Source organism: Nuphar pumila, chromosome 12 (genome assembly GCF_984573655.1).
Source record: "Nuphar pumila chromosome 12, dmNupPumi1.hap1.1, whole genome shotgun sequence".
In the NCBI taxonomy this organism is placed as follows: Eukaryota; Viridiplantae; Streptophyta; class Magnoliopsida; order Nymphaeales; family Nymphaeaceae; genus Nuphar; species Nuphar pumila.
The window spans coordinates 101,893,665-101,907,501 of record NC_143260.1 but is presented as its reverse complement, the minus strand read 5'-3'; the positions used below and the strand labels follow the sequence as shown (position 1 = coordinate 101,907,501).

At 41.0% G+C, this 13,837-nt stretch overlaps 1 protein-coding gene across 1 annotated transcript; it reads left to right on the top strand.

Annotated features, from left to right (window-relative positions):
• Positions 1-4,409: 4,409 nt before the first annotated feature.
• Positions 4,410-10,998, top strand: LOC149821359 (abscisic acid 8'-hydroxylase 2-like). The gene is made up of 8 exons (XM_089983722.1): positions 4,410-4,734; positions 5,128-5,446; positions 5,787-5,939; positions 7,990-8,262; positions 8,343-8,432; positions 9,475-9,660; positions 9,830-9,948; positions 10,506-10,998. The coding sequence occupies exons 1-8, from the start codon at positions 4,553-4,555 to the stop codon at positions 10,630-10,632; spliced, it is 1,449 nt and encodes a 482-aa protein (XP_089839848.1). The 5' UTR covers positions 4,410-4,552; the 3' UTR covers positions 10,633-10,998.
• Positions 10,999-13,837: the final 2,839 nt, after the last annotated feature.

Genomic DNA, 13,837 nt, shown 5'->3' with positions numbered 1-13,837 from the left:
TATATGATGTCATACAATCATAAGAATTATGATGCATGCATTAATAACTTAATATTTTCATATGCAAACTATTCATAATACGATACATTCCTTTGAAGCATGTTTTCATTATACGATTTCACATGTAAGTCATAATCAAATTGAAAGTAACTACATGCAAGCATGGACACAATCACATCAAATATTGCAATACATCGAAAATATTTATATCAAAAAAATATCAAACATGTACCTGCAGCAAACACACTCCAATATCTCACTAACTACTACCATGCCTAGCATGGAATCCATACTCCAAAAATAAAAACACTTCTATTCTCATACATTAAAATCATGCTCAGCATGATCTCCAAACTCCAACAAAACAGTCCTAGATATCAACAACTAAGTTAGTGCGTGAACAGTAAAGTGTTGCATCCAATAAATTAAATAACATGTGATGCACTTGCATCACTTACTCACCACAGGTATTTACCCGATTTGCGTTATTTTTGTCACTTACTTACCACGGGTGGCGGGGCACAAGCGGGATTCGTTGAGAAATCTGGAAGAGACACTGTGTTAAAATGAAGTCACCCTCTGCCGAAAGAAAAAAATTTAGAGTAAATATCAAAGTCGGATGGGATTCCGATGAGGCAGAACGCCTCCCAGGCATCGATCACCTCTCTGTTCGGCCAATCAGTAGGCTACCGATGTACGACAGCGACACGAGATCTCCGGAGGCAGTGATCGTCCCCTGGAGCGGCAGGCACAGAGTGATGCCATGGTTCATGAACCTGGCGATCATCGGACGCCCCTCAGCCTGTCGCCCCCTGCCGAAAAAAAATGAGGCAGGAGAGGCGACCCTCTGCCAAAAAAAATGAGACAGGGGGTCGCCCCCTGCTCGAATAAAAAAATGAGGCAAGGGGAGCGACCCCCTGCCAAAAAAAAAAAGAGGTAGGGGGTCGCCCCCCTGCCAAAAAAAAAAGAGGCAGGGGGCAACCTCCCCTGCTAGAAATCAAAAAAGAGGCAGGGAGCGACCTCCTGCCAGAAAAAAAAATGAGGCAGGCGCCCCCCTTCCGAAAAAAAAGAACGAGGCAGAGGGGCGACCCCCTGCTAGAAAAAAAAAGAGGTAGGGGGTCCGGAAAAAAAGAGAGGCAAGGGGGCAACCCCCTGCCGGAAAAAAAAAGAAGAGGCAGAGGGTCGCCGCCCCCGCCCCCGCCCCCCCTGCCGGAAAAAAAAGAAGAGGCAGGGGGGCGACCCCCTGCCGGAAAAAAAATGGGGCACGGGGGCGACCCCCTGCCGGAAAAGAAAAAGAGGCAGGGGGTGACCCCTGTCAGAAAAGCAGGGAGGCAATCCCCCCTGCCGAAAATAAAAAATGAGGCAGGGGGCGACCCCCTGCCAGAAAAAAAAATGAGCCCCCTCCCCCTACCGGAAAAAAACAACGAGGTAGGGGGGAGCCCCCCCTGCCAGAAAAAAAGAATGAAGCACTTACCTGTGACACGTCGAGCGGGGGGCGACGGGCGGCGTTATGGGGCGCGATGGGTCGGGGGCGGGATGGGTGGTGGACCGGGGAGCGACGGGCGGCGGGTCGGTGAGTGTGTCGGGTGGAAGAGGGCGGCGGCCGGAGGAATGCGTCGGGCGGGAGAGGGCGGTGACCGAGGGAATGCGTCGGGCGGGAGAGACGAAACAGGAAAGAGAAAGAAGAGTTCTGATTAGGGATTTACGAGAAATTTAGCGATGAATTTTGTGACGGTCAACTTTCGTCGCAAATGTACATGACCAGTTAGCGGCGAAATATTTCTGTCGCTAACGTCGTCGCTAAGTGGCGACGGAAAAACTTTCGTCACCCAATCCGTCGCTAAATACCGCGGGTATTGCGACAAAAAATAGCCATCGCTAAGTAGCGACGGATTTGGCGACGGAGGTTTTTTCGTCACTATTTTCGTAAATATTATGGATTTTAGCAACGGATTTGTTTCTCTCGTTAATCTGTCGCAAAGTTGCGACGAAAAAAATTCATCGCAAACTTCCATCGCTAATGACCATTTTTCTTGTAGTGGAATGTCTCTAAAATGTGAGAGCCTTTTTTTAATAAAATTGCATAAAACACACACACACATGACATTCGCAAATGTGTATAATAAAATTCACATATTTAAGAGAAAATCTGCATATTTAGATATTTTAGAGAAAGATTGCATATCTAGAGAAAATTTACTTGTGTGAATGATAAAAATATCTTTTTACAATCATAAATTTGTGAATTTAGACATTGGACAAATTTCAATAATTATAAGTCATTTCAAAAAATACATCATTTTTGTCGTAAAATAGGGTTATTTTTTGGAATTTATTAACCCCTTAATTGAACCACTCAACCCTCACCTCTTCAATCTTGACATGTATATGTCCATTAATTTTACACAAATTCAACTTGCACAATCACCACCGCGGCAGTTACTCACATGGTCAAAGGCGTCATGTGTCAAGCTGAAGGCCTTGAATCGAATCCTGCTGGTGCATGGGTGCTGCCATTTCTTTATCGAGACCCTTAAAGTTGGGTGGTTTTGTCCTCAATCCAGGGTTACCTTGCGACTTTCTAAAGAAAACACATTCAATTGGATCTACAAGTGATCATGGCATCCATCTTGCTACTCTTCCTTTTATATTCCACATACAAATTAGGAGAGATATTGTTGGTCAATATCTGTTGATTCATTGATGAATAAGAGAGTACGTGAAAAAAAAAACAATAAAGAACCAATGGTGATCAAACATGTCAAATGAGTGATTAGGTTACACTTGAAGAATATGTGAGTTGTAATTTTATTAGTTTTATAATATCCTTGTTAGTTCAACGTGTTACGTGTTACTTATATGATGCTCTGTGGCATCACCTACCAATTATTCAAAAGTTATAAGGACCCTCAATATATATATATAATAATGCAAAAGGAGTGGTTAGCAAGAGCATGGAAGTCACATGCATGAGTTTTTGTATTGAGAAACTAATACAATGTGCTGGATCTTGTATCATATTGTATGAGCCCAAAATGATAGACAGCCTAGTGTGAGATGGGCACCATGTCATTGTGGTAGCCATCAACATATAGGTAAGCTTGACCATGATATACACTTTAGAGCAAAAAACCCTGTTCAATCTTGAGCATGACATAGTTGTTATACATGTCAATAAAAAGTGAAGTATGTGTAATTATCAGCCTTAGGTTTTTTTAATTATACTAGCTAGTCAGAGTACCACTTTGACCACAAAATAGGACGATGCCACTAAGTTCAATCTATATCACACAGACACGCTATTTGGGCCATGTGTCCCTTTTTATGACACGCTAATATGGACACGGACTCATATGGTCATTATTTAAATATTTTTGATAATTTTTATTACTCTTTAATAATATCGTAATAAATAAAAATACATTTGTCCAAGTCATGAGCCAGTTAAAGTTATATATCAACCGGGGCTCCACTTGTTTGGTAAGAATAGGGATGGCAATGGACTGGGGCGGGGGGACAGGGTCTCCACCCCCGCCCCATCTCAAGATTAGAACCTCCATCCCCGCCTCCATCCCCGCACGGGGATGGATTTTAACCTCCACCCCCGCCTTCATCACCGTTTCATGTCCTCCATCCCCGGTTCAAACGGGGATGAGGCGGTGCAGAGCCCCATTTCCCCGTAGTCTATTGCCATCCTTTAGAAGGACTGGGGATGGGGCGGGGCGGGGCTAGGCAGTGAAAAGTGTAAGTCCATCCCCGCCTCCATCCCTGAACAAAGATGGATTTTAATCTTTGTCCCCGCTTCCATCCCTGTTTCATACCCTTCATCCCCGGTTCAAACGGGGCAAGGCAGGACGGGGCCGCTTTCCCCCGGTCCACTATCATCCCTAGGTAAGAGCTGTTAGTGGATATCACCTTGTGTTTGAAAGTTTTTTTTTCATGTTTTACATGGTAAAACCACAGCCCGAGATGCAGAGACTTAATTAGTCTACATCCTCGGGGTCATAAAAAACCGTGTCTAGGATCTTCGCCCCCAAGGACCTAAGCTGGGCTTCTGCTTATGCAAGAGTGTAGCGCCTGCAGGAATCGAACCCCGACTAGTGGTGTGGCAGCCGAGGCCCGCTCCAACTACACTGACCCCTTTGGGGGCCCTTGTGTTGGGAGGTTACAAGTTCAAAACCCAATGGTAAGTTGTATAACTGGTGGGGTTTTGTCTAACCCCAGCGTGCCTATAAAAAAGAAAGGCCAGTAGAAGCTTGCTCGCACTCTTACATAAAGCCAATCAACTCTAAGCCAAACCATTATATGCAGAGAACGGAAATTCATGGGCAAAACTCCCACGTGTTAGGAGTCACGTGCAAATCGAATTGTCCTCTTTATAAGTTGCCAATTCCTTCATGACTCTCACAGGCAGAGACAAAGTGTTATCAAGAGAAGCTCGACGCATGTCCTACATTAATTTCCTACTTACTCATCAACAACCCTCTATTTAAGCACTATCCTCATCTACCATAAGGACTCATTCTCTCTCTCTCTCTCTCTCTCTCTCGCCATGCATTTCTATGTTCTCTTTGCAATTCTTCTCTCCTCTCTGCTGATCTACTTTGTGAGGCTATGGCATTCAAAGGGGAACAAGCGTTTGCCCCCAGGTTCCATGGGGTGGCCATATATAGGGGAGACCCTGAAGCTCTACTCACAGGATCCAAATACTTTCTATGCAAGCAAGCTGAAAAGGTAGTCCAAACTACCAACCTTCATCACTACACACACACACACACACACACACACACACACACAGAGAGAGAGAGAGAGAGAGAGAGAGAGAGAGATGTTTTCCTTCATTTCGTGCGTCTTCTACTCTGCTTTTGAATGTTCATGCATTCTTGGTGTATAAATGGGCCTTCTTTGATTCTTTTAAAGTATTTTTCCTTTAATTATTGGGTTTTAAAGAATATAAATCATATATGAGCTTTTGGATTTTTGGGTTTTGAGATTGTGTTTCCTTTTTTATTAACTTTTTTTTGGATGTGTGGTTCTTTTTTTGTTTCAATGTATGTGTGTATATTGAAGAGACTCAGAAAAGCTCGAGCAGAATATATGTTACATGTGGTACTTTTTTCCCTGTAGGTATGGTGACATATTCAAGACCCATATATTGGGATGTCCTTGTGTAATGATTTCTCACCCAGAGGCAGCAAGACGGGTGTTGGTGAGCCAAGCCCATCTGTTCAAGCCAACATTCCCTGCTAGCAAGGAAAGGATGATCGGCCCACAGGCTCTGTTTTTCCAGCAGGGGGAGTACCATGTGAGGCTGAGAAAGTTGGTGCAGGCATCCCTCCTTCCTCGTGCAATAAAAGGTTTGGTTTGTGAGATAGAGCAGCATGTGATGTCTCTTATGGACTCATGGAATGACACCAACATCAATACTTTCCATCAAATGAAAAAGGTTGGTGCTTAATTCTACTTTTCCTTCTTTCAGAGGTGGGTCACTTAAGGCAGGGTGGTCGTGGGGCTGCACTCAGGGTTTTCTCTTGCTTCGGCGAGGATCCTTCGTTATAAAAAAAAAAAAAACTTTGCCTACTTGTTCCTATATGTGAGCTTAAATTTTCATGATAAGTGATGTCATTTAACTTCTCATTCCTTGTGGCCCTTTCACGCAAGCAGTTTAGGAGGTTTAGAAACAAAACTGGCATGCCTTCTATGTTAGAATGTATATATATACGTATATAGTGTTAATATTTTATAATATAAACCATGTAAAATTTTCTTTTCTTTTTTTTCTACAGCTATCTTTCAATGTAGCCATGATTGCAATATTTGGGCAGTGCGAAGAACTAGAAGAAGCCGAGCATATCAGATCACTGTATAAGTGCCTGGAGAAAGGCTACAATTCCATGGCTCTGAATCTCCCAGGAACTTCATTTCGCAAAGCAATCAAGGTTATTATGCACCCCTCACTCTTTTAGCTCCTTGTGGCAGCATGCATTAGGCAACCGGACAGAGAAAGACCAATCGTTTCATTCAATTTGTCCAAAAATATCGACATTCCTTCCCTTACTAAAAGGGGGATGCGCGTTGATGTGATAGTTAGGGCAAAAGGAAAGAATAAAAAACTGTCTTATATTCAACCCTAGAGAGAGAGAGAGAGAGAGAGAGAGAGATTATACAATTACACATAGAGTACTTGTGACATTTTCTGATCGATTCAGTTAGAATGTTAGATTCAATCTGTTGGCCTAAACTTATGGTAGATTTAACTATATTAGCCCATAAGTGAAGGATGCAAGTGGGTTGCCATATATGGAGACAACCTTAACCCATAAATGGTGGTTGTGAATGGATCATGGGATTTTGGACCCTAAACTGTTGGATTGCAGTCGATGTATGCATTTGTGTGTGTGTGTGTGTGTGTGTGTGTGAATAAGGCAAAAGATGGCGAATAGACTAGTCTCTGGCTAAAACAACTAAAGTGCAGCCTGCCATCACGAGAGGGACTTTTTTGTCTCCTGATATTTGGCCTTTAGATGACCAAATTAAACTGTTACAAGCAACCCTTTTGGGTTGATGATATATTCCACCTAAATAGATGACTGAGTTACTTTTAAGCTTAATCTGATGATGAAAGGCCCTTCTTTTATGGGTACCATCTGTCATCACTTTGGCTGTAAACAAGAGGTGGTGAAAACTCTACCACATGTTCTCAGGCAAACTTGGTGCTGTATAGCGTTGACAAATAGAAGATGTAGCACCTTGAATATATGTATATATATATATACACTTTTTGACTTACCGCCAACCTATCAGGTTTTTGAAGATTTTTTCATGCTTTTACTTAAATTTGATCGTACAAATATGTCTTACATGTTTGATTTTATAGAAAATGAACTCTTGGTTAGTCTGATTTCCATATTCTGGGAGGTTTTTATAACGTTTAAAAAATGACGGTTTAAGATTTTCATAAATATTGAAGGCTTAAAAAATCAGGTTTTTTATAAAAAAACATGATCAAAGTGTCTTTTTTTGGCAAATTGATCATGCCAAACACATTGCAAGGTCAGATTTACAAAAACAACTCAAAAATACTTGTTTGCTTGTCATAGGTTAAAAAGTTGGTAGGCGCTACCACTTTTCTTTTATATATATATATATATATATATATATATATATATAGGTAACTAAAATATGAAAACCAGTGAAATATGTGAACTGGGATGCATTGAGATTTTCATAAGTTTTTTTTATTTATTTTTTAAATCTTACTGTACGGCGATTTAAATGCATGATTTTTATAAAAAGAGACTCTTAGATCATCCGATTATGATGTATAAGAACGATCTTTTAAGACTTAAAAATCAAGGGCTCAAAATTTTCATAAAGCATAAAAAGTTCACATTTCTTTTATCAGATACGATGATTCAATAGTCGATTCTTAGAAAATAGACCACACCTAATAAATCTGAAGGTTTAGATTTGTAAAAAAACTTATGAAAATCTTGGTTCATACCAGTTTATATATATAAAAAAACAAATTTTGGGTGACAAAAAAGTCACCATCCCAATAAAGAGGGAGAAAGAGAGGCCTTTATAAAGGTGTGACTTTCAAGCAATTTGTTATTGATTATTTCGAGTAAAATCCAAATTGGTCGTAGGCGCCTGCCTAGCCATCAAGCATGAACCTGACCTTCAGCCATACAAGCATCAAATGAGTTCTGATTAATGTAGCAACAGACCATGGGCTGGGCATCAAGTTGACCACGCTCAATAAGTCCTGCTCTAAACATGTCATCCAGCCGGAGAGCTGGTCAGGTGATCTGACAAGATACCGTGAGATAGAAGAAATGGACGGTGAGGATGTCAGATCACTTTATTAAAATGATTTGGCCGATCACCTGATTTGCTCTCATCGATCGAGCGCAGCTTGACCTAGCCTTGAACATGTGAACCTTAACTTTGATGCTAAGTTTATGTTCTATTCTCGAGTGCTTGCAGGCAAGGGAAGAGCTCAGCCAGATACTCAGGCAGAAGATAGAGAGGAGGAGGAGGAGCAGGGAGGAGGAAGGGGGGGAGAAGAGGCAGCAGGGTGGTGGGCTGCTGGGAACCCTACTGGGGTGGGAGGACGAGAAGCTTCTAGAACTCTCGGACGCCCAGATTCTTGACAACATAATCGGTCTACTGTTCGCTGCTCAGGACACTACGGCCAGTGTTCTTACATGGATCCTCAAGTACCTTCACGACTACCCTTTAGTCCTTGAGTCCGTCACGGTACATAAATCTCAGTTAAGAAATCATATACATTTATAGAGAGGGAAAGAGAGCACTCATGCTTGGATCAATTTTTGCAGAGAGAACACGATGGTATCAGACGAGACTTGGAGAGAGAAAACAGGGGATTGACGTGGGAAGATACCATGAGGATGCCCCTTACCACCAGGGTAACGAGATCTGGATATCATTAATTTCTTCGAATTATTTTAAATTAAAAAAAGTCTACGCCATCTAGTGCATAGAATTTAAATAAAAAAAAATGATAGTAAATAGGTGTCAAATTCCATGCACATCAGTCATTTAGTGAAGATGGGCATTTAGATTGCTGAAATCTAACTTGTGTGCAGGATATTTTGGCTATTAAAAAAATCAGTGGTTGACAAAATAACAAAACTTTGTGATTTAAAAAATCACATTCTTTTGTTAAAAAATTACAATCCAAGTACCGATTCTTATTAAATCATCCATGCTGAATCCATCTATAAGGTCAAATTTGATCAAAACAACTTGTATCATCAGATTTAAGAGGGGTATGGAGATGGGGGATGACATAAGGTTTGAATGCATGGCGTTTGGGGTGTCAACGGGTCGGGTTTGGTTTGGACCCAGGTGAAACCAGACTTGAACCAGATTTTTGGAAATGGTATCGGGTCCGGACTCGAGTCTAATCTGATCAACTATAAGAAAAGCCATACCTGGACTCCAAAAGAACAACATGAACCAGACCTGAACCCAGTAAAAAAATATTTTTATCATTTTTACATTGAAAAATTGCGGGTCTTAATCGGAACTCGGGTCAAGCCTGGGTCTGGTATAAAATTTCACAAACTATACACAGGCCCATGTATTAATCAGACCTTCGGGTCCGGACCTGGATCTTAATCGGGTCTTCTTATTTGTCATCATACCCGGACCCTATAGGGTTTGGTCTGGGTAGGTAAACCGGACCCGTTGACACCCCTAATGGACGTATCCACAGACATGTGGATCAAGGCTAAAATCTAACATGAGGACCACATCAGATCCAACATTTTCCCAAAATGGTGAATCTCATGATCCTCAAATTTGAGGTCCCCAAAGATACATACATTCATGGATTTCCGGTCCGATGGCCGGAAGTCGATCTATGGACCTAAGATCTGACACCCTTAGTGGGTTTGGATAGGAGATGACCCACATGTATCCCTAAACTAAAATAGCTTGTTGCAGGTGATTCAAGAGACTATGAGGATGGCTAGTGTGCTATCATTCACATTCAGAGAGGCAGTAGAGGATGTGGAACTTCATGGATACCTTATCCCCAAAGGTTGGAAGGTTCTCCCCCTCTTCAGAAACATCCACCACAGTGCAGATTACTTCACTGACCCACAGAAATTTGATCCTTCGAGATTTGAGGTCTGCCATTATTTTCTTATTAATTAGTGCTTGCATTTTTCTTTTTCTTTTTTTATGTCTAAGCTAACCATACAGATGGTGGAGGAATTCCCATCATATGATTATTGTCCAGTTTCTCATATTTTTATCTTTTATTAAAATTTTATACACCTGATATTGGTGCTTGTAGGTCCCACCTAAGCCCAACACGTTTTTGGGGTTTGGGAATGGAATCCACTCTTGCCCTGGGAATGAGCTCGCCAAACTAGAGATGAGGGTACTACTACACCATTTGACACTGAGATTCAGGTATCTTTAATCATGCTCGTAATGAATTTTATAGATCCAATCTATCCCACAAAAAAACAGAAATTTATATGAAATATATGATAACGATAGCATCTAAAGGCAATCTTTATTCTCATGCTGCCACATGGGTGTGGTGAGAGTGCTTTGGGAACTAATATAATACTAGTTTTCAAACAAAACTACTCTCTCCATCTCTCTTTATATATATATATATATATATATATAATATTTGGTAAGTTTTCATAGGTTATAGCTTTATGGACTCAATCTGACCACATAGATAGATGTATTCAGATGGTTAGTTTTCATAGGTTATATCATGATATGATCCCATTAATTAATGCAATATTTTATACGTTCTTATTTTATTTATGTTTCTTGTAATACTTTCACATTTTTTTTTTTTGCATATTCTTAAAATTTATGTATACATATCAACATTTCCTCAAGAATTTCTTTAAAAACTCAAAATTTTGTATTTAGTGGAAGATTTTGGATGGATGAACCAGCTAACACCTCTCTCTCTCTCTCTCTCTCTCTCTCTCTCTCTCTTACAGGTGGGATATTGTATGCACCGAGGGTGGGATACAGTACGGCCCGTTCCCAGTCCCCAAGCGTGGCCTACCCATTAGGCTAATCCACAGGGAGCAGCAAAAGGAGCCAATTCAGCAACCTTCCAAATGACAAGTATTCCCCTAAGTGATATTCAAAATCACCATCATTGGTGTTTTTTACAATATCAACAACAAATCTTGGTGGTACGGAGATGGAGTACCCCTTTGGGTTATACGGAGGGCATTTCCGTTTACGAAATGTCCTCCCTATCAATATCAAATCTGTTCTGGCCTCTTCACTTTTGTATCTTTCCCATCCTTCAATTATTATGACATGGGGGTGCAGTAACAACAGGGTGTTCTTTGTTTGCATGTAGAAGAGAGAAGAAAAGGGCTGATTCTGTCACTGGGTTCAGTTTGTGTAGCGTCCCTGATGACCTAGCTGCCTTGGCTCTATATAATAATTCAAGATGCTCAGATGGGCTTTTGCCTCTTACCTCTCTCAACTTGGATGGTTCTGCCCGTGCATTTTTTAATTTTTATGTGGTGATGGCCCCCACATTGTTGATGTGTTGAATCAGCACCATTGATTCATTAAGAGGGATTTTTTTTTTTTTTTTACTTGGAGAAACTGCCCTCAAGAACAGAGACCTAGTCATATTTATGGTCAATGTCCTGGCAGCGTAAAACTCGGTTGACTTACCCCTTCTCTCCGGGGAGTCACCACTCTTCGGCTTGCACAAGGAGTGACGCCCATGAGATTTGAACTTAGACTGCTTGTCTAGCAGCCTGGGCCCCATCCCACTGCACCAAACCCTTTTGGGACAATTAAGGGGGGTGTTTGAATCGAGGACAGGAGCAGATCAGAGGATCAGGTTCAAGATTTTATCTTAAAAAAATGAGATTTTTTAAAAACATTGCAAGATTTTTTTACTATGGTTTGAACATTCCTCCCGGTAGTTCTATTTTTTTTTCTAACAACGAGGAACCCTTGCCGAGAACTGGGCCACTTAGAAGACCCGCCCCGCCCCGCCCCACCCCCCAGCTAGGCAAACCCTGGGTGGGGCCCGCAACCATCCTGCCTTAAGTGATCCACCTTCGAAAGCTTCGGGCACATACACCCTCAGGGTTTGATCCGGCTTCTTCATCTCAACGCCTTCACAACCATCCTTCTGGCCACGCGAGTGACCCCCACAGTGGTTCCAGTTGAAAAACAATGGAGTTTTCAAGGATGACATTCTGAAGTTGCTTAGTTCTGTAGTATGTCAGTTACACCTAGGGATGACAGTGGGGCGGCGGGGCGGGGGACAAAGTCTCCACCCCCGCCCCGCCTCAAGATTAGAACCTCCATCCCTGCCTCCATCCCCGGCCGGAATGGATTTTAACCTCCACCCCCGCCTTCATCCCCGTTTCATGTCCTCCATCCCCGGTTCAAACGGGGATGAGGCGGGGCGCGGATATTGCAGGGAAAAGTGATGGGGACTGGATCGTGGCGGGGATGGGTCGGGGCGGAGAAAAGTGTACGTCCATCCCCGCCTTCGTCCCCGTTTCATACCCTTCATCCCCGGTCCAAACGGGGTGAGGCCGGGCCCCACTTTCCCCCGGTCCACTGCCATCCCTAGTTACACCCTTTGGATTTGTTGTATAACATTGCGGAAAGGATGCCCCGAAGGGTTTGGCACAGTGAAGGGGGCCTTGACCACTAGACGGGTTGTCAAGGTTTCAATCCATTGGGGGTCATAGGCATGTGAAGCAAAGCTGACTGCTAGTGCTAAGCGTCCAAAATAAACATCCCTTGCCACAAGATTAAAGTTGAGTGTACTATGTGAGTAAGGGGACTTCAAAAGATTTGTCAACAAATGGCATGCCAACACGTGGTCTATATTTTTTATTGGGTGTGCCAGGATGATATAAAAAAAAAAAAACTACTAGTACTATTCCTTGTGATCCAATTGGAGGGGCTGAGCAACTTTAGGGTCAAGTTGGGCACATGCTCACCCTGACCCAGAAATTTTCCCACTAGGGGGTGACGGTCATGTCAAACGTTGGGTCTGGGTGGCAGCGTCCACCATAACCCTTTATTAGAAAGTAGGTTGTTGCTCACCTGCCCTGACCCAATGCTTTCATCGTGCCCTCCCCCCTCCCGACCGCGACCGCGACCCCGACCCCGACCCCGACCTCTCTCTCTCTCTCTCTCTCTCTCTGCCGAGCTGCCTCTGGCTGTCTGACATCGAGTGCCTTCTCAGATGCACATCCTGGTGGCTCGGTGGCCAGGTCTTCTTCTTCTTAGTTGTTTTCATATTTTTAAGGATTTCATGAATAGTGGATAAATTCTTGATAAGGTTTTGATTTTGATCCTAATAGTTCTGTATTTTTTTCAATTAGCATAATGTTTAATGTTTGTTAGGGTTGAGGTATTTGATTTAATTTTTTTAATAACATTAAAGTTTGATTGGTGTTTTAAGGTTTTTTTAATTAGCATTAGACATGAATAATAAATGCTTGATTTTGGTTAGAATATTATTTTTTTTTCAATTAGCATAAATCTATAATTTACTTTAAGATTTAGGATAATAATTTGGATTTTTTCAAATGACATGAATATTTAATTAAAGGTTTAGTTTTTTTTTGCTATTTTTATTTTCAATTATCAATAATCATGATTCCATTAATGAGTGCTTGATTTTGGTCATGTACTCCTTAAATCTTTGATTTTTTAAGATATACATTATTTATTTTAGTTTTTCAAATGACATAAATATTTTCATTCAAAAAAATGTCATAAATATTTACTTTGGTTTTTTTCTCTATTAGCATATCTATGTATGATGTTTGTTAGGATTTAGGGTTTTGATTTAATATTTTTAGAATGACAAATGTTTGGTTATTGTTTTAAGGTTTTTCTATTTTTTTAATTAGCATTCGGTAAGAATCCATGAATATTATGTGATTTAATTTTGGTTAGAATATTAAATGTTTTTTTATCAATTAACATAAGTGCATAATGTATGATGTTTATAGAAATTAGGATTTTGATTTGTTCTTTTTATGTCATAAATCTTTAATTATAGTTTTGGGGTTTTTATGTGAGTGGGGTTCTTTTTTATCAATTACCATCAATAATGAGTGCTTAGTTTTGGTTAGAAATTTAGGAGTTTTTTAAATAAATTAGCATAGATGAGAGATCTATGACTTTTGTTAGGATTTAGGTTTTCGCTTTGTTTTTCTTTTCAATTAGCAATAATGTTGATTTTATTTTTTATTTATGTTTGGGATTTTATGGTTTTCTTTGTGTTTTTCAATTAGTAACATTCATGACTGCATGTTTAATTCTG